The following is a 21927-nucleotide window of genomic DNA, read 5'->3' as shown; positions in this document are numbered from 1 at the left end:
GGGCTTCTCAACGTCAGCTGGCAATAACCTTCAACAGCAGCCAGGCCGATACCAGCGAAAAGACCAGACCCCCAAGCCGCTCAAGATCGGGGAAATCAAGAGTCATGATATCGCCCAAACACCACTACATCTGGCAGATCCAGCTCCTGAACATCTTTGTGACGGCGACAGCACTAGGACTCGTTAGAAGATATCAGTCCTACGAATTGGCAAGGCTGTCATGGGAGCCTCTATATATACCACCAATCCTGCAGGTGTGACAATTGTTACAGCTTGATATTACTGTTGTGACAGTCAGATGTGGCAGCTTGATGTGACAGTTGTGACATATCCTGATATGACAGGTGTGACAGCTTGGTGTGACTGTTGTGATAACCCGATATTTCAGTTGTGACAGCATGATCTGACAGTTTGTGACTGATGTGATAACCTGATATTACAGTTGTGACAGCTTGATGTGACGGCCTGATGTGACAGTTGTGACATCATTTTGTGACTGATGTGATAGTTCTGACAACATGGTGTGACAGTTGTGGTTGTCTGCTATGACAGATGTGGTAGCCTGTTGTGACACTTTAATGTGACAACCTGGTGTGACAGTTATGACAGCCTCGTGTATCAGTTGTTGTAGCCTGCTGTGACAGCCTGATGTGACAGTTTAGTAATGACATGTTTACCTAATGTGAACGTCTGCTGTGCCTGATGTGACAGTTATGACAGCTTGATGTGACATTTGTGACCGCCTGGTGTAATAGTTGTGACAGTTTGATGTGACACGTTTGTTTAGTGTGACATCCTGATGTAAGTGTTGTTTATCTGATGTGACAGCTTGATACGAAAGTGACAGCTTATCGTGTCTGGTGTAACAGTTTAATGTGGCCATTGTGACAGCCTGATGTGACAGCTGCATGTCAGCTCTAAACTACTAAACTTTAACTCAAAGAATAAGTAAGAAGCACGTGTTTTATTCATGAATGTTCCGAGTACAATTGAGAGAAGCCAGGATTTGGTATGGTGTGTTTGTAATGGCGAGACTGGCCTTCTCTCACCGCTTCCCGATGATTGGATCTGAAACACCAGATGTATCTACATGTCAAACATCCGGGCACATACTAATCATCCACTTCTTGTGAGCGACTGGGTTAAGTTTCATGCCGCTTTTAGTAATATTGCAACAATAACGGATTACACCAGAAATAGGCTTCACACACTGCACCCACGTAAGAAATCAAACCGGGTCTTAGGCGGCGTGACGGACAAACGCTTTAACCACTAGACGACCCCATTTCACTATGACATAATATTACATCACACACAGAAAGTCTCTATACAACAATTCGGTAATGTGGTTGCAGGAATACTTGGCTGCAACACAGTGCTTGCTGGTAGCTTAGAATACATCCCCGTTTACCTGTGTTGGACGCTGCGCACTCGGCATCCCAGTCTGTTGGTACAACGTCTTTGGTAAGAGACACAAACTTGCTCAGCGGGCACTGGGACGTACAACCTACACAATAACACACAGGTAAACAATCATACAGTGCAGGTGTCATTGTGAGCACAGAAGTAAGCGTAGGCAGTTATGCAAAACCAAAAATAGGATTTCATAAGAATCAACACGTTAGGGACGGTGTTTGCAGTAAATTATGAACAACCACAGCTTTGTGACACATGTGTACCAGAAAAAATGCTTGGGCTTTAATCGCTTTAGTGGGTAAGCGATCCTTGTTACCTGGTATAGTGAGTTGATGAGGCTGTGTGTCATCGTTAGGATCTGTGGAGGACACGTTCCTGAAGTACAGCTCCACGTGGAAGGCACCGGGCGTGGCTTCATGTAGCTCCATCATGGTGGTAGAGGAGTAGGGTGGGTTGCGGTGGTTGTGGACTCCGAGAGCCAGGAGTAGCGCCACGGTAGTGGAGTCGTGCTGCAGAAACATACAACCATACAACCCCTTACTCAGTGTGCGAGAAGGCCACTTTAGCTTTCAGATTGCCACTTCTAGATTTCGGGATAGTGAATTATGTTTTGAGCTAGTAACTTCCAGGCATTGCTAGCTCGACTGGCTAACAAAATTTGATATTTGTCACGACTTTCAAAAAATTAAATACAATTTTCCAGACGATTTAACAACTTAGGGCTATTTTTATCAAAGCACAGTAATCATTGTACGCATTTTGATTGGTTTGTCGTATACTAAACAGCAAAAGAAACGCAATTCTGGATTTTTGTCATTTTTTAAATAGAAGGCATAAATACAAACGCTAACTTTTGTGAGATTTTATTAATTTTCCAAAATTGCTTTTCTTTTGTCGTTCGCACATTGCCCTTACTCCGGTGATCAGTATCCTGTAGGTACAGCTACCCTCGCTAACATTGGACATTGCAAGAGGTTTTCAACCTTATCCCCATATCATATACATGAACAAATGCCACCGCCACTGGCACTTGCTGGTGCGTGTGTGCTGGTTGTTACACAGGTAAGAGGGCCAGTGTGGCCAACTGGATAACGTCTAAGTTGTTGTGTAGAAGTGCACCCATTAGTTAAGCCTCCGTTCATGAAATCTGGTTTACAGATGTGTCTCTTTTTTCAGCATGGGTTAGAATGCAAATGGGTTTGTATTCTCATGGGTTTCCATGCATCATTGGTTTGAACGCACTGTTGGTTTGTACGGACTATTGGTTTGAACGCACCACTGGTTTGTACGGATGGCTGGTACTGGTTTGTATGATTTGTTCGCACCATTGGTGTGTATGCTCCTGGGTTTGCCTGATCCTAAATTTGTGTATACATCTAACAGCTTCCTCTGTTTGGTCGTTTTTCCATCAATAAGTGGACATGTCAGGATATACATGAACTACTTCGAATCAATTTCTCATCTAACTCGCTCACTCAAATTGAAGCAGGATCCTGTAATGGAACAAATATTGGCCAATGTTACAAGTTTAAAGAAGTTACTAACCGCGCTGAACATGTTCATCTTAGTTGTGTAGCTCTTTGATGCAACTTTCTTTTGAGTCAGTTCAATCCATCTCTTCAAAAGAGGACCTTCAATTCATATAATGATAGCATCAGTGACAATACAAAAAATAACCGAACATCAGTCATAACTATAAGCCTTATATAGACTGCAAGAGTTCACACTGCAGACTGTTAAGCACAACAATGTGTTGTCTTCACCTTGAGTAATCCTTAAACCCCGAGACCCGGGAACATCCGGGTTAGTGACCAATGCTTGTCGTTAGAGGCGTATAGTATATATTGGGGTCAGATGGCCAGGCTCGCTGACTTGGTTCACACATGTCATCGTATCCCATTTGCGTAGATCGATGCTCATGCTGTTAATCACTGGATTGAAAACTAAACTTTAAACTACACTCACTTAAACCCAGTTTTGTCTGTTGACATGTGTTTGGACTTAATGCCACCATACGTAACCCACTTAAACAATTAGAGACATTGCCAAATTACTTTCCTCTATTTTGAACATATTTCATTCACAAAGAAAAAAGGATTAGAAACAAGTTATCCAACTAAGAATATCCTCTCCTTGGTATGTGCATAGGTAATTTAGCTTGCCACAAATAAGGACGACAGATAATTGACAAGAAAGGAGTATAAGTAATAGATATAGAGAATATACAGAATACTACCAGTATGCTATACAAATTGTTTTGTCTCACTAATGAACGACTGCACTATTTGTATTTTCACATGGTAGGTCTGCATTTCCTTCTAACAAATGTTTAAAGTCAACTGAAATACCTGCTGATGAACAAGTTCGCTCAACTGATAACATAAAACTAACTGTCTGTTATTTGTTTAATGGACATTCAAACTGATAATGATAGGAGTCATCAATCACCACGAGAATCACCACGTATATAAATGGGATCAGTTTTTAATCCAACTCTGTACAAATGAAAGCTCATTAACTAACAGAATAACGCAACTTGGTCTGAATAAGATTTGATTTTCTTTTACCACACGAATGGCTATGCGTGGTTATCAGTTATATATGATTTGAAAACATGTTGAAACATGTTTCTATTTACGATTTGGTTGTTAAATTGTTACAAGATCATATTGTATTTGTATTTTCTCGAATTAAGTTGACGTAGAAACGAAATGACTTACCTCCATTAAGACGGGCCCTGGTGGTGCCATTGTAGAGGAGTTCATACCCAACAGCTTCAAAGTCCCTTAGTTTCTGGTAGATGGTGGAGTTAACCCAGGTCGGCAATGTGACATTGTGGTTACGCTGAAACACCAGGTGACTGCTTCATCGATCATACGCCAGCGTGTATAAAAGGACCAGGAGGCTGAAGTATACAGAGGCTGACAAGTCTCTCTACTGAGAAGCAAGTAGCTGTCAAACAATTGTTGCCCTTTTCATCATTCAGCCAAGATGACACCAATGAAGAAGCCATACGTCTCTCTGTAATACTTGCCACTTGAGCACTAATCCAAAATTTGCCACGATTATATTTCCAGGTTTCTCAATATCCTATCCACGTGGGCTTGTCTTGCTGATATTCTGTTACTAACTGGTACAGTGACTAAGGGGCCTTGGACTTATTCCCGAAACGTTCTTAGCCATAGCCATTGTGTTAAGAATGGGCTTCAGAAGTTTGTAGGGTTACAAACGTTTCGAGAAAACCTAGCCATAGTCATTAAGGTGAGATTAACATGTTATCTTACCGGGAGTTTGATCTGTGTGTGCGCCCAGGTCTCACGAACCTAACGCCCACTTTGGTGAACCAAAAAGGAACTGAATGGTAATGGTGTCTTGGTCTGCATGCCCCAGCAGCATAGGTCGGTGTTCCCGTCATCATTGTCTGTTTTCCTTTCTAACAAGCCCCAAGAACACCTGCTGCTGTGATACCAAAGATTTCACTGACACTTTGTATGTTGACTCACCTCACAAAACAGAGTATCGGAGATCTCCCACAAGTTCTTAAAGGTGACTGAAGAATGACCTGACTTTTCCTCCAAAAAGTGGAAGAAATCCTGAAAGGTATATATCATATATGTTACGTTACCAGTATTTGTATATTAGAAATTTGGAATGGTCATCATTTTTGTGTAATTTGAGTGAGTGAGTTTAGTTGTACGTCCCATTCAGCAATATTCCAGTTATATGGCGGCGGTCTGTAAATAAGCTCGACCAGACAACCCAGCGATCAACAACATGAGCATCGACCTGCACAATTGGGAACCAATGGGATGTGCCAACCAAGTCAGCGAGCCTGACCACCCGATCTCGTTGGTCGCCTCCCACGACAACCAGACTCACCTTTTATGGCCAGCATGGGTTGTTGAAGGCCTGTTCTACCCCGGATCTTCACGGGTGTGTAAGTGGAAAGAGGTCCTCCAGTTGGCATTACATATCATGCAACATCACACTTTTCCAATACACAATTGTCTTAAACATCATGCGGTGTCCATAAACAGACTTCCACTAACATGCAATCTCTATGACATCACATAATTACAACAAGAGATTTCACGGTACACAAACCTCTTTCACGTAGCTGTAATAATCCCAGTCAAGATGTCACTAATACCCAATACCTTGGTGACATCATGAAGTGGCCACAGATATTTCAGAATGATGTTGTTCGTCATGTTACTTTGAACATGTCATCATCCATCTCGAGATAAAACCATTACATTGAGGTAAACAGCTATCAAAACAGAACTCATGACGGGCATAACTCATGAATACCTGGTGTTATAACTTAATTTCAAAGCGTTTCATGAAAACGTGTCTTCACTTCTGGTTGTAAATTATTCTTTTTTCCAGTGGCAGAATCACTAAGCAATGTGCTTGTTGAGTCAGACATACCTTGTTGTCTGCTTCTACTCTGTGTACCTGTGCAGAGTTGAAACGTAAGTTGTACAGCAAGTCATTCTTGGGGCATGGTTTTCCCAAAGCCAACATCTGAAAAAAACGGACCCGCTTACAGTGTGCAAATCCATTTCCACTTCTGAATTTATCCTGATGTTCCAGAGCTGTTTGATCGGACATGCTCACCATACACCATGTAGCGTGAATACAGAGTGCACTGCCTCTATTACAGGTGGGCTACATAATAAGGTGGGCAGAGTAAATGGTGTAAATCGTTCGTTGCATCGGCATAATTTGTACCACAAGGGAACGAGATCACCTGGGTTTGATTCCCCGCATGGGTAGAGTGTGTGCAGCCGATTTCTGGTGTCCTCTGTCGTGGTATTGCTGGAATATCTCTAACGCAAAGCGTAAAGTCACACTCACTCAGTCATGGGGAGGGATACCATAACTACAGGGTGACAACACGTTACAAGTGGACCCTGTTTCAAATTGTATTTTTTATGCAAGTTTTGTTTCAGACCTGTTAAATGTTATCTGACAATGTGAGAGCTGTGTACAACCTCAGTCGGCACAGAGTTGCTCTATTACTACAGTAAAGAATGTATATATGCTCTCTGTATTAACGCACATTGTCTTCCACTTTGGGTCTGCTGTGGACGGGGATGGGCTGCCAATGGATATTGCTGTTCCACACTTGGTCTCCACTTGGAGGGTACAGACCAGCCAGGTTGGAGTAGGCAGACATCAGGCACCTGTCCACGTCTGAACTCTCCACGTGAATCTGAAGAGAAGACCATAGCAACCAAACAGCACAAAGAGGGCGTGTAACACGCTAGATGCATCTTGACAACTTCGAGGCTCAAAATACGTCTAACCACCATCAGGATATACTGGTCAGTATAATCTCTGGATCGTTGTCCGTGTTGTCATAGAAGCTCGCCGCTAGGATAACGATCCAGTCATCCACATCAAGTCTGACGTGTCTCAAAACCAGCTACCCCTTTTGTAGTACTGGCTTTACATGCTTTCCTCTCCACCCCTTCTGTCTAAGACCTAGATTGCATCCACGTGCGCCGTATGTTAAAGTTGTCGAAGGTGTTTTAGGCACCGCGGTCTACGACGTTTGTGTTCACATTGATTACGGGCAACGTGTGATTTCCTTGGGGACAGGCCGAGTGAAATCTGCATAGAAGCTGCTCAGGATGTCCGCGCGTATATCCCATGATCCAACGATCCTTTAGTCCCAACAAATCGTGCGTTTACTGCACGATCACCACGGCCTACGTGTGGTGCCACTTACCGGCTACGGAAATTTCGTACTCGCAGAATCGTGCGGTAATTGGACGACCTCCGCCTGCCGCCGCTCGGTGAATGCACAGAAATGGAGTTATGATCTGTTTACAGACGCCGTAAACTCATCTCAGACCAAATGTGAACCAGGCAGTTCACCTTCCCTCCACACATCCAGCCTCTGTGAGAGGAGCTGGCCTCGCTTCTACACCACCCACCTCTGGTTTACCCACTTTCCACACAGCCCACCTCTGCTCTACCCACTTTTCACACAACCCGCCCCTGGGAGAAGAGTTGACTTAGATTCTACACCAACCACCTCTGGTTTACCCACTTTCCACACAGCCCACCTCTGCTTTACCCACCTTCCACACAACCCACCCCTGGGAGAGGAGTTGACCTCGATTCCACAGCACCCACCTCTGGTTTACACACCTTCAACAGAACCCCACCTCTGTGTGCAGGTACTTGTCGCTGAGAAACCCCGAGTAGCGCCGTCGGAGGAAGCGGCCTAAAGAGTAGAGTTGTTCCATTCCATCCTGAAATGTAATGTATGGTGTAATACTACGTCATCTGACATCTTAACGCCGAACTGCAACTATCAGTGTCAACATACTTACCGTCGTCAGCCACTTGAGTCCCTGGGGCCACGTAGCACTCTCCACGTGGGGATTGGTGGGGTACGTAGTGTACGGGGTGCGGTCGCCATGACGATACATCTGAATCAAAGTAATGTGCCGTTGCCTCAAATAACTTTGATAGTCTGTTAAAAGCTGCCTACATGACATAAAACTCATGATATAAGTGGGGTATGGTGAGTGAAGGCTAGAGGTTTATGTCTAGGCGTGTGGCAATCAGTTATTGACTTTCAGGAGAAAGCAAAAGCCAGCTGATTGTTTTAGGCTGTTCCGTACCTTTCTGAACAGTGAAACATGTGTCGAGTTCATTGTGTCACCTTGATGCTGGTGGGATCGCTGATAGCCACACCAAGAAACATAGCAGGTTATTGTGAGAAACAAATCGACTATCATTCTGTAGTTTCTTGCATCCCTTACACTGTGAATCACGACTGAAAAGACAGGGAGTTGACGCCAAGGTTAATGTCAATTAAATAATATCCAGTTGAAGATATTTTTCCATTAAACAATCGATTTGCAGAGGAGGTTTTATTGATGGGAGGAACTGAACTGCATATGACAGTTACTTTTGCCGGAGTACATCCACATAGACAAACCCGCTCTCCAAAAGAATACTTGTGGAACTAGAAGTATAATGACTTCCTGTTAGTTGAAATCATTTTTCATGGAGATGGGGTGGTGACGAGTGACTAACGAACATCAGTTCAAAATAGTCATCGTGTGGAGGGTGTAGCGGGTAGGGTGGAGGTCGGGGAGTGAGTGTGTAGTCGGTACTTCATGTTTTCGGTTGCTGGAACAGCTTATGACTTGAAGACATAGATGTGATTGTGATGAATGTAAGTCTTACCAGATTGACAAGTCGTAGTGTTGAAGGAGCCGTGGTGTTGACGCTCCAGCAGCCGATCACAAGGATCAGTGCCACAACTGCAAGTAACTGTCCTGGCATGTTTGTAAAGACTGGAAGAGCTTTCTGGACTCGAAGAGTTTTGAGGACACAGTTTATCATCTTATCAGCACATACCTTAAACAGAAACCACATACCCAATATTCACACGACCTTGCACTTCAGTAACCTCGATGAGTTTGCTACATGTGTATTTGGTATATTCGCCAGTCTGAAGAATTGCGGCCTCTAAGATCAGCTTATCAACAGATACCTGGGATGATCTCATCTGCTGTTTCTGGTGGTTCCTGATATCTGGGTAACGTCCGTGTTGACCTTCATGGGTTGTTCAATGTTACGACGTCACTCGTATGTCACTGCTGGTCACGCGCGTATCAAGCCGGGTCTCTCTCTTTGTGTTGTGTGTGTGTGTGTGTGTGTGTGTGTGAGAGAGAGAGAGAGAGAGAGAGAGAGAGAGAGAGAGAGAGAGAGAGAGAGAGAGAGAGAGACATACACTGCCTCTAATGGTCTGCACTTTCACAGAAAGACGTATACAGTATGTAGAACGAGCATACATTTATCTCGGGCATTTGGTTTAGTCTTTCATGTATACCTAAATGAACTAACATTTGTGCTCCCTCTGATTTCTCTTAAACCATGGTTTACTGTATACGTAAACATTGAAACAGTTTCTTGTCTAGCAAGTCTAGTTATCACATCTATCGAGTCTAGCTATCACATCTATCAAGTCTAGCTATCACGTCAGTCTCGTTGACTTTACTTCCCAATACATCAGCCATAAAGAAGAAGAAACTACGGGAAACATACAATTCTCAAAGGCACAGATTACGATCAAAACATTTGTGTATATTAAAATGCGAGGCTCTGAATTTCGATTCAAATCATTGTGCAGATGTCGAAGGGCCCGAAAAACACAAATTTGGAGGAATCTGCTTGCATTTCCCTACTACACGAGTTTAACACGGCGTGGTGAACGTTATACAAAGAACTGTGTCCTTGAGGCCGGCCATTTTGGAGGCGGTGGAGTGATGGTTTGGGGTGGGATAACGATTGCTGGACGTATATGTTTGTTAGTCATCAATGGAAATTTCACGGGGCTTAGGTACAGGGACCAAATTGTTGAATTTAAATCCAGTCGTCATTAGGTTTCTGCAGCAGAATGGTCTAATAATAATCTTTCTGGCAAGACAACGCCTATCTCGTGTCACCAAGGTGGTTGAGGAGTTCTTGACACATCACAATGTTAACGTCCTTCCCTGATTCGCTATATCCCCAAGATCTGTTCCCTATCGAACACGTCTGGGACGAAATGGAGAGGAGACCAAGAGGCTGGTCAACTCCAGAGATGCATCGGGAACTCTACCTGGTGCTTCCAGAGATATGGAATGCCATTCCACATGATTTCTTGCGGTGACTGACCGGCTCTAGTCTCTAGGAGGCTTGGATGTCAAGCATACATTAATGTTCAAGGTTGAGATACACGATATTGACTGTGAATTTCATTTTGAACATTCTCTCACGGCGATCTCAGCTTGTGTACGCCAGAAAAGTTAAGAGTTTAAAAGCCATTTTGCAATCTTATTGTGTATTTTCTTGCGCCCCATCACGAAAATATCAGTTGTTAATTCACATATTTAACTTCAAGTAAATCACACCAACTTTTCCTTTGAGTATATGTTCGGATCTTTACCTGCAGTACTTATTCTTCATGTACAAACATTACAAGAGTTTACCCCTGACCACAACTAATGCTGGAAGGAGCTTACAAGCAGAGGGTTGTGTTTCCGTCAGGTACATAAAACACAACATAACAAACTTTCCTTACAGTATGGAATGTTTTTATGTATATATACATACATGAGATACAAAAGCACTGGAAACAAAATACGTGAGCTTGTTGATAAAACTACAGGACTTATTCTATACAAGTAAGCTGTCACAGAAACAGTTCATATTCCTGTTGGCCAAAGGACTAGGTAGTGAAACTGTATAAACAAAATAATGATTAACACACACAATTAAACACTCCTACATTACGGAGAAGATATCTCTTTCAGTAATCACAAAACCATAATAAACTGATCAAATGCTTGCCTGCACTCTCTGTAATAGACACACAGCTGAAAACCATGTTAACACAGAACAGTCCATGTTGAACAGTGCCCATTAGTCCCGGAGCATAGCAACAACAATGCAGTTGGTTTGACATCAATATGACGCATGACACATGTTGTCATCCATAAAGCGGAGTGGATAAGCATTTGCTTGTCTCAGTGAAGACCTGGGTTTGATTCCCCATGTGGAACATTATGTGAAGCCATGTCCCCCTTCGTGACATTACTTGAATATTGCTAAAGGCGGCATAAAGTAATACTTACATACTTACATACTCACTCACAGGGCTCTTCACGAATTCCTGACACCAGTTGTTCCATGGAATTATCATTCTACACAATACCTCTACAAGGTGTTACAAAGTGCACCTACACCAGATGGCCAGGATGAAACCTATCTTAATTAACATCTTTCCATACTTCATGAAATGGTAATTCCTGTAACATCTGGTCATGAGAGATGGTTGTGTGATACTGCTGCCACTGTCTTCTGTGATTAGGTAACATGTACTACACTTGTACTCTTGCTGCATTCCTAATGTGTTTACAATCTCACTGTGAACAGTATCAGTTAATTGTTTAAAGACGTACTCAGCAATATTACAGCAATTATTCCAAATATGATATGGCAATCTGTAAGCAATGGCATCCAAACAATCCAGTGATAAACCAGAATGAGTGAGTGAGTGAGTGAGTTTAGTTTTATGCCTCACTCAGCAATATTCCCGACATATGGTGTCAGTCTGTAAATAATCGAGTCTGGACTAGACAATCTAGTGATCAACAACATGAGCATCCATCTATCAAAATGGGATACCATGACATGTGTAAACCCAGTCAGCAAGCCTGACCACCAGATCCTGTTAGTCGCCTCTTATGACAAGCATGGGCTGCTGAAGATCAATTCTAACCCAATCTTCACGGGCAAAGAACATCATGAGCATCGTGAACAGAATGAGGGGAACACAGTTCAAGTTATGCCACCAAGTTACTCCACGCAATATGTCCAGTGTGGTACATTCATGATCCTTGGTGGTTGGTGAAGGCCGAGATGAAACAAGAACCTTAAACAACTGGGTGTTTACAGCACAAGTAATTGTTTCTAGAATGATGTGTATGACCTTGAAAATATTGGTTTCAAAATCAACACAAAATCACCTGAAACTAGACAAATTATCATAGAATTGCTTCATATATCGGGATATTATGTGTCTCGTCATATTACAGATTTAATACATGAGAAGAATGGCGCAGTATGTCACATAATGAACAGCATATAGAGACGCTACACAAAACACAGACACAACGAAAACAGAAATACATGCTTGCAAGATTACCTATCTTCACCTATAGAACACCACAGAGTGTCTGCACTCATGAAGGCAAGAAGTCTTTTGTTTGAACCAACAACTTTCATTACAAGCTGGAGATGGCACCATTAAAAAAAAATCATTATGATGCCTGTTCATCATAAATACCTTCCAAAATCCAATGTTAAGTTAATGGATTTTATGAAAAAATAGTGTTACTCACGTTCATCATAGCACAGACATTCATATTTTCTGCACAAAATGAACAAATAAGATATTAAAATCAAATGACTTGAGCAAAGTGTTGTGTCAAAAGGTATGCCAAAGAAAGTGGGGTTCAACCCTCTTAAACAAATTTGAGAATGAATGATGTGATAAACAAGAGGAGTTCTAAGTCCACGCACCCCACACATTGTGATGAGCTTTATAACAAAAAGGGCATCAAACAATCTGGCCACAACTTATAACACTGTCTACATGGAACAATACAAAGCATATGTTTGGTCCCTACTGTTATTGTTGCGGTTGGGTGGCCTAACGGTCAAAGTGTCCACTCATCACATTAAAGACACAGGTTTGATTCCCCATATTGGTACAATGTGTGAAACCCATTTCTGGTGTCCCCTGCTATGATATTGCTGGAATACTGCTAAAAAAACGCAAGACCAAACTCACTCACACAACTGTCACAAACATATCGCATATACCAGTAAAGTACCTCTACATACACGGTCCTATACACCAGTAAACTATCTTTAGCTACATGATCCTATGGACAATACTTGAAATAAACATTTCTGCTGTAACCTGGTTGTAACAGGCAGCATAAACAGAAACACAATCTATGTATACAAACACAAAGGATGTTCAATATCTTCAAAATATCAGTGCTAGTGATTATCCCCATACATTCAATGACTACAAAGACAGCACATCGATAGGGATATACCTGTATCAATATATACATAAATGTGAAAGTCTTTAGGTCCATAAAGTACCTCTACATACATGGTCCTACACACCAGTAAACTATCTTTAGCTATATGATCCTATGGACAATACTTGAAATAAACATTTCTGCTGTAACCTGGTCGTAACAGGCAGCATAAACAGAAACACAATCTATGTACACAGTCTATGTATACAAACACAAAGGATGTTCAATATCTTCTTTTGTGTCCACAAAGAATACATTAATACAGATAAACCTGTATTCAGCAGGATCTAACCAGGATCTGGAAGCATTGCTTGTGTCCCGGGTATATATGATATTCTGAAGCAACAGACACCAAGTATCAGTCTATGATGTAAGGAAACAACACATTCTCTCTGTATTTAGTGGCAAAATGAACAAGGGTTGTTATACATCATATATGGGCAACACTACTGTCAGCCCAAAAACAAAAGTGAATTCACACACAGGAGGTTCATATCTTAACAAACAAATAAAACTGAAATGTGATCCATCAACATTGCTTTTTTGTGTGTTTTCCAGTTGTAATTTCAGAAAGACATACTTCATAATCAACAAAATTAATTTCATTCAAACAGATTTCTCATTCGGTGAACATCTACCGATAGAACTTACAATTCTTGGACAAAACAACAAAATATACAAGCAGCCTACGTCTGAATCTCATAGGCAATACTATGCTACACCACCACAATAAAACAGATTTTCTAGCAATGTGGTACAATGAAGATTTTATATATCAACACCTATGTATGCTTTAACATGGAAAATACATAAATATCTCTATTCTCTCCAAACAGTACAACACGCTATGATACAGACATCTCAGGTTGGACTCCTATATCGTCATCTTGTAACTGAAGCCCCCTGTGTTCCTCCGTCGCTTGCAACACATGATGAGGATGACAAGGAGCAGGATGAGGACCACGCCGGAAGCCACGGAGATGGCGATGATGGTGGCTGCAACACATTATGCATCATAGTTCAAAATCAGATTGATGTTAACCAAGCCTGTTTTACAAAGTACACGAATAGGTCTCTCAGCTCAGTTAGATATATTAGGTGAAATAAAAAAGTGAAATGTTTCTCAGGCATCGGCGCATGACTTTTGTTTGTGCATGTAACAGTTTTTTTATTGCCATCCACTAGTCACATCATTAAACAAGAAGTCGTTGTACCTAGGTTAAACTTGAGTTGCGACCATCCTGTAATGTCACATTCCTTCTTCCAGTCAGTAGGCACCATGTCTCTGGTCAGTGACACAAACTGGTTGAATGGGCATTTGAAGTCACAACCTACAACGATGAACAGCTCCTCGGTAATCAGATATGGCATCAAGGTCAGTTACTGTTAGCGCTAGGAACTGGTTAAAATCACACAATTGATGACTGGCTCATTACCAACTAGCAATCATTGAAAAAGATTTGTTGGCATCATTTTTCATATTTTGCTGTTATATATGAAGGAAAATCATGTAGTTCTGTTTTATTGTTTTACTGTGCAAACTCCATTTGCACATTTCACATCCATGAAAGATGTAAGTTGCTTCTTTAAAGTTTTGACTGATGTATGACAAACAAACTTAACAGAGTCTGCAAGACATATGCCGTCATGACTTTTCAGTAAGTGAAGTCAATCTTTTTAGAAATGATTAAGTTTTCAGGCCCTGACAACTTCTAAGATATGTCCCATCCAAAAGTGTTTTAAACATTAAAACAGTAGTACCAAAATGGTTTGTGTTCGATTATGAGACAATGTGATCAACTGCTTGGTCATTTGGTCACTGCCATCAATCTTTGATTATTTCAATAAATCAGAACACCACTAGTTACTATCAATATCTTGTAGTGTAGCAACAGGCATGATGAAAAGCTATATAGGCTTGCTGTAGACAGAGCATATTCCCGAAACAAGATATGGGCACAAACTTCAGATCATCATGACAAAGTTTCGTTTGATTTGGTCCAAATAAATGTAACTTCTCGTTACACATTGTAAAGTTCATGAACACACAGAGTGGTTCATGAGTAGATATGTTACACAGTGTGGTTCATGAGTAGATATATTACAGGGTGGTTCATTTGTGGGTCTGTTACACAATGTGGTTCATTAGTGGATCTGTTAACCACTGTGGACTCTGAGGCTTCATTCTCGAGCAATGGCTTTTGTAAAAGCCTTTTTTTAAAAACACTGGAATTGAACTGTGAGGTTTAGTGTGTGTTGTATCATCTTTGTTCTTTGAGGGTGTGTATTGTTCAAGCCAAGTAGGTGTGTTGCTGGAGTTTTGTTTAGTTCCCTTACCTGGTATTGTGAGATTGTATGGTTGTGTGTCATCATTGGGATCCCTCGATGTAGTATTCCTGAAATACATTTCGACATAGAAGTCTCCTAAGGTGTTCTGATGTAGCTCCATAATCACAGTGGATGTATACGGTGGACTCAGTTTGTTGTACACACGGAGAGCACTCAGAACGGCTGCCACAGTTGTATCATGCTGCAACAACATATTTCCTGTCACAACCTCAACAATATATCTCTAGTCACAACTTCACAACCTCAACATACCTCTAGTCACAACCTCAACCACAACAACCTCAACTACATATCTCTAGTCACAACCTCAACAACACATTTCCAGTCAAAACCTCAACAATATAACTCTTGTTACACCCTGAAAAATATATCTCTTGATCAGCCTCATCTCCATGGGGCATCAAGGATTGCACCCGACTGAAATATACACACCATAGTATGTGTTGCTCATTCTTTATATGATCAGGACATACATGTGACCAGCATTAAACATGAACATACATGCAATGGCAAAGTATACTCACAGCAGAGAACATGTTCATCTTTACAATGTCGGTGGTCTGGTTCTTGATCTTCTCACGCGTCAGGTTAATCCAGTGACTGAGAAGTGGGCCTTCCAATACAAAAAACAGAGTCTCATCATTCTTACAACACAGTAAACAGTGTCTCATCATTCTTACAACACAGTAAACAGTGTCTCACAATTCTCACAACATATCAAACAGTGTCTCATCATTCTTACAACACAGTAATCAGTGTCACATCATTCTTACAACACATCAAACAGTGTCTCATCATTCTTACAACACATCAAACAGCATCTCATCATTCTTACAACACATCAAACAGCGTCTCATCATTCTTAGAACATATCAAACAGCGTCTCATCATTCTTACAACACATCAAACAGCGTCTCATCATTCTTACAACACATCAAACAGTGTATCATCATTCTTACAACACATCAGTGTCTCATCATTCTTACAACACAGAAAAAGAGTGTCTCATCTTTCTTATAAACACATCAAACAGTGTCTCACCAGTCTTACAAGACATGAAACGGTGTCACATCGCTCTAACAACATAGGAAACATTGTCATACCATTCTTACAACACAGCAGACTTTGTCACACCACTCCCACAACACAGTAAATAGTGTCACATCATTCTTGCAACACAGTAAACAGTGTCACACCAGTCTTACAAAACATGAAACAGTGTATCACCACTCTTACAACAAAGTAAACATTGTCTCACCTGAACAGAATACACAGTGTCACCCAGCTCTTACAACACATCAAACAGTGTCTCACCATTCTTACAACACATTACACATTGTCTCACCATTCTTACAACACATTAAACAGTGTCTCACCAATGTTATAACACAGTCAACAGTGTCACACCCATATTGCAACATAGTAAATAGTCTCACAGCAGTCTTTCAGTGAGGTTTTGACAGACATTCTTCTGTCAGTAAATCTGAAATGCACAAACATTTTCAAACTGACATGTTGTTTTGCTTTCTTTGGTTTGTGTGTGGAAGCTCAATAGGCAATACTTGTGTCCATTACCTCCCTTCAGACGACTCTCTTCCTTCCCGTAGTACATGAGGTCGAAGCCCCAAGACTCGAGGTCACGTAACTTTTTATACACTGTTGAGTTCACCCAGGATGGCCACGAGACGTTGTGCAGCTTCTGTAACAGTAACATCAACCAGATTATCTCATAGTCTCCAGACCCATCCCTCAGGACCAGTTATGGGAAGAAACAGAACAACACATCTGTATGGATCATACAGCATATGGGATGGTGGGGTGGCCTGGTGCTTTAAGGATGTTCGCTGGTAATATAAATATTTAACTTTATTTCTAACTGGTATATTTTTTATGTATTACATTTGTCTTTGCAAAAACAGCCCAGAAAAGCAGGGGTCACTGTGGGTTTTCTTGAGATATGGACTCTCAAAGATTCCTTGGTCAGCCAAGACTTTTAACATGGGAGTCAATAGGAAAATCAGCAAACTTTTTACATAATCCATCATTTTCATAAATTCTAGTATTTAACTTTTTTCTAAATTGAGATATGTTAATAACAACATGTTTTGCTACAAAACAACTACAAAACAATACAGGTGACTGTGGGTATTTTTCCGCAATGACACAATGTGTAACATCATATTACATACATATGCACCATTTCTATGTACATTGTATGATAAAATGGAGGATATATGATGCTTAAATAGCTTTTCTTCTAATAATTGAATATCTCACTTCATTGTCAATTAAAATATCTTAGTTTAAGTACATTCATGTTAACATTTTAGCTCACTGAAATGATATTTGAAACAAAAAATGTGAAGAGTTAAGAAATTTGACACACTGGGCATTATTCACCATTGACTGAAATGGTTGTATCATTCTTGACTATGTTGATAATTTAATTATATTAATTTGAAATAACAAAACACAAACACAATCTGACCATTGCAATATCTTACATGCTTATCATTGTTGTTGTTTCTTTTTTATTTCATATCTTACATAGATGTACATTTGATTTTGAGTCATACATAACATTTTGGATATAAAATTTTATCATCACAATCACTTGATGTAACAGTTCTCTATATTGTAAATGAAGGAAATTATATAAATAAGTCCAGGTAAATAAATATCAACATAATTGAGTAATCAGGAGCCATATCACAATTCATGAAGGTAAAAAGATATGAAATAAGTAAGAAAAGCTAATCAGATATTTCAACATGATTTTCACATCGTTACATAAAAACCTGAAATTTTGCGGATATCACAAGATATTGAGGTTGTGTTGAAGCCAAACATATACTTTACAATAAACAATAACATCAGCTAAAAACATGATAATTCTTAAATTCAAGCCAAATGGAATAATCAGGTCATCAATTCAAAATTAAAGAGGAATGATAGTGAAGGTTTGTTGAAATCAACTTGACCCTGCACATTCTCTAGATGGAGTTTGGCGTCAAGTTTGGAAAAGAATCCAGCGGACTATTCTTGAGATTTACTACATGCTGAACAGTTAAAGACTGAGGAAAATGCTAACCACTACAAAGAGATTCTCACCCTAGTGTTACTGATATCAAATACATTGTATATCAACACGAGTAGATAAAGTAGCAAATAGACAAGACTTGCCTTTTTACCTTTATCAACGAATATATGATTAGATTAGATCATAGCAGAGCAGTGAAAAATGTCATAGCATTGTGAGGACATCAACATCATGACGTCATGGCATTGTCAGGGCATTGAACAAAATCTACTGTCTCCTAGGAGATATCTGATCTCACACAAGCGATATCTTGTGTGGAACAGTTTTGGATGATGATCATGTGAGATATCACTTTCAGTCATAACACTGAACATATGACAAAAAGGATGATGTAATCTGAATAATGATATTACAATTAATGCGACATTATCAGTTGTTGCTAAGTGACAATCAGAAATTGCTAAAGTGGACCAGTTGTGGATTTATCATACCTCATTTTCCATCAACAAAGCACATAATAAGCAATTGCATATCATCTATATCTCCTTGACTTGAATAAAACGTCAAAGACCACTTGTAATCTGGAATGGGTGAAACCTGACTGGGGTCATTCAATCATGAACCTAGGTAGCAAGTTTGAAAAGACTCTAGTTGTTGGTTTCTAACACACTCCAATTTGTTTGTATGGGCTGAATGATGGACGGAAAAATGCTAATACCCTCCTCTTCACACTAAACTCAAGCTGAATTTGATTCATATAAATGACAATTGGGAGATGATTGATATCCTCAATGCACCTGAACCAAAGAACAACACACAGTTGCAGGCATTCCTTGTAATGAATTAGTACTATGCAAGGATCATAAAAAAGCATTGTTATGTCTTGTACAAGTTGTATTATCACTAGAAATATGCTGGTCAGTGCACCACTGAGCAAATGGACATTTCCATCCATACCATGAAAAAGAGTACTCATGGACTTTGAAGAGTACATGAGTAGAAAGTATCTCTTAATTGTGGAGGCATACTCAAGTGGCTTGAAGTGTACCTAATGAAATCTAGGGTGACAAAAAAAGATGACTGATATTCTACATCATGTGTTTGCTACACATGGAATTCCACATGAACTTGTTGCACAAGTGAAGTCAGCATATCACCCTCAAACAAATGGTACTACAGTTCAAATAGTATATTGGAATAGTGACATCATTGATGGCTCCTTTAGGAAAAGCAGTATGGGTATTTATTTGAGTACCTTTTCGAAATTAACCACATTGTATTCAAAATGCTTGAAAAACATTAAGACAATCTAAAGATTAAACAACGATGAAAACATGACAGGGGATAAAAATTTCTTTTTGATAATGTAATGTGAGCTTGCAACAACTAACTTTGCTCAAATTGTACCTTTGCAAAAGTAGTGAGAAAGAGACTGTACAATCTTCTGAGAGCTTGTTACTCTGCATTTGTTCTGGTACTTCTCAGCAAACACATTAGATAATCCAACATATCCCTGTCTCTTGTACACCACTTTCAAGTGGTCAAAGCAAAGGCCACTAGATGCTATATTTCTGCCCATGTTTTTTGACAAAACCTTTTCACACACTAGGTGCTGAAGGCTTGGAAGATTAGCTTGAATAGCTTTAGATCGAGTCCGGGAGTCAGCACAGTACTTCAGACAAAAAGTAGACAGGATCTTTGCTTCAAGAGAAGCATGACAAGCTGAATACAACGTTTGCAGTGCCAAGGCATCTGTCAAGGCATCATGTGCAAAATAATCACTTCCCACAATATTTTTAAACAACGCAGCAGTATGATTTAAGTCCAGGATTTGACAACTTGAACAGCTGAAGTGTATCTAGAAAATCATGCACACATTTTGAAAATTGTAGTGCATAACCACTGGCAAGTAAAGCATTAAAAAATAATGGACAATCATAGAACTTAATATTGTGCCCAATCAAAACATTGCCTTCACTTTTGCTAAGAAAGGAAATCAGGTTTCCAATAGCTGTCTTTAAAGGTACAGGATAAACTTCTTCGCCATGGTGAAACATCCTTGTCCCCTCTACATGTATGCCTGTGACCTGTGCAGCTACTGGAGTGATCTGTACCTTGGGTAAAATGTATTGGTTGAATTGCTCTTCACCCCGAACTGCAGCTATCTGTGTCACATGAGATGTTCTCGCTGTAAGATAATAAAGCAAGACATAAGGAGACATTTATATAAAAAATACTGGTAATTTTCTATCAGCACTATAATGTTGCAGGTCACTTATTGGTAATAAAAAGAAAAATGACGTGGTGCGATAAAGATGTCATTGCATAGGTGTATTTTGGGATATTAAAGAGTAATGCTGGATATTAAATCTCTACTTGTATTTCACTATTGTTTTACATACCTAAGCCAGTAGCTTCAAGATCAAAGAATATCTCTGTGGTGTTGCTGAGCTCAAGATGTATAGCACTCATTTACTGAACAATTTGAGGAGGAAATACTCAGTGTGGTACTTAAAACATACTTATTTCATGACTAAAACGTTAATCATAAATGTCAAAGAATACGAACCTGAAGATGATTTCTTCTTTGACAGAATCTTTCATGGATTCCTTAGCAACAATTTCCATCGCAGCCCCTGTCTCTTTCTGCCTTTGATCTAACATAAAGTGACTGACAGTTGGTATGTTTAGAGCTGCAAGCAAATTGTTGATATCAGACTCCCCTAGGCCTGTATGCAACATGGCTGAAAAGGACAGATGTAATTTTAGAAATGTAAGGTGAAGGAGAGGGGAAAAATATATTATCTGAGGGGTATACTCCAATATATAAGTGGAAATATGCACTGAACCACTCCAGTGTTTGCTGGTGGGCTCTTAAATTTTAATCATAAAATATTTCATCAAAGTTAATTGATCATCATTATGTAAACACCAAAAAAACTTATCAGGTTCACTGCATCTGTGTCATGTGTGATATTTTAACATGGTAATGATCTTTAGTGGATTAAGTTTCAAATTTCCATTTGTCAGAAATTAAATTTATCATTATGAGTAAAATTGTTGGGATCAGCTGTTCTAAATATTGATGCCGTCTGACCATGTTTTGACAATTTGGTTTATATTTGAACACTCTTTTTTATAAACAGTAATCAGAAATCGTGATATAAAAACATTTATAGCAATTTCACAATAGTATTTTTCATTAACATCATTGTAGGTCATACGTCATACCTGCAGCAAGTTTCTTGTTCATGTCGAAAATGCGGTTCTGTTTCTTCCTGGTGCTGATGAGATTTGTAGCCTGACACGCAGAGTAAATTATCTTCAGTGTTGAACCCAATCCCTGCGATGTATTTACGCATTTGTTCAGGACAAGGGGTAATGTATACATTTTACAGGCTGACAGTCCATCAGCGAGTACACCCAACTCCACGACACGCCTCCCCTCTCTCCATAAATCAAAGCTGTGACGGTTTCCTCTGTGTGACAGAA

The 21927-nt window shown here is 40.0% G+C and overlaps 3 protein-coding genes across 3 annotated transcripts in view; all 3 read right to left on the bottom strand.

Moving 5' to 3' along the window:
- Nucleotides 1–949: 949 nt before the first annotated feature.
- On the bottom strand, nucleotides 950–8796 carry LOC137255731 (lysosomal acid phosphatase-like). The gene is made up of 11 exons (XM_067793230.1): nucleotides 8629–8796; nucleotides 7764–7862; nucleotides 7596–7682; nucleotides 6482–6634; nucleotides 5848–5943; nucleotides 4920–5009; nucleotides 4137–4260; nucleotides 2962–3047; nucleotides 1733–1925; nucleotides 1412–1507; nucleotides 950–1068 (listed from the first exon to the last, which is right to left on the bottom strand). Exons 1-11 carry the CDS (start codon nucleotides 8785–8787, stop codon nucleotides 1046–1048), a joined length of 1206 nt encoding a protein of 401 aa, XP_067649331.1. The 5' UTR covers nucleotides 8788–8796; the 3' UTR covers nucleotides 950–1045.
- A 1710-nt stretch (nucleotides 8797–10506) lies between these two features.
- The window catches only part of LOC137255730 (prostatic acid phosphatase-like), a 30074-nt gene continuing 18653 nt past the window's right edge, over nucleotides 10507–21927 (bottom strand). The window contains exons 7-11 of the mRNA XM_067793229.1: nucleotides 16971–17094; nucleotides 15920–16008; nucleotides 15384–15576; nucleotides 14261–14377; nucleotides 10507–14042 (exon numbers count right to left, since the gene is read on the bottom strand). Coding sequence (XP_067649330.1) covers nucleotides 13921–14042; nucleotides 14261–14377; nucleotides 15384–15576; nucleotides 15920–16008; nucleotides 16971–17094 — 645 coding nt within the window. The 3' untranslated portion in view covers nucleotides 10507–13920. The remainder of the gene's footprint in view (nucleotides 14043–14260; nucleotides 14378–15383; nucleotides 15577–15919; nucleotides 16009–16970; nucleotides 17095–21927) is intronic.
- Nucleotides 19832–20907, bottom strand: LOC137256380 (uncharacterized). The gene is made up of 3 exons (XM_067794209.1): nucleotides 20838–20907; nucleotides 20463–20623; nucleotides 19832–20293 (listed from the first exon to the last, which is right to left on the bottom strand). The coding sequence occupies exons 1-3, from the start codon at nucleotides 20905–20907 to the stop codon at nucleotides 19832–19834; spliced, it is 693 nt and encodes a 230-aa protein (XP_067650310.1).

This window comes from Haliotis asinina, chromosome 11, assembly GCF_037392515.1.
Source record: "Haliotis asinina isolate JCU_RB_2024 chromosome 11, JCU_Hal_asi_v2, whole genome shotgun sequence".
Classification (NCBI taxonomy): Eukaryota; Metazoa; Mollusca; class Gastropoda; order Lepetellida; family Haliotidae; genus Haliotis; species Haliotis asinina.
Note: the sequence above shows the minus strand (reverse complement) of the source record. Positions and strands in the feature narration are given on the sequence as shown.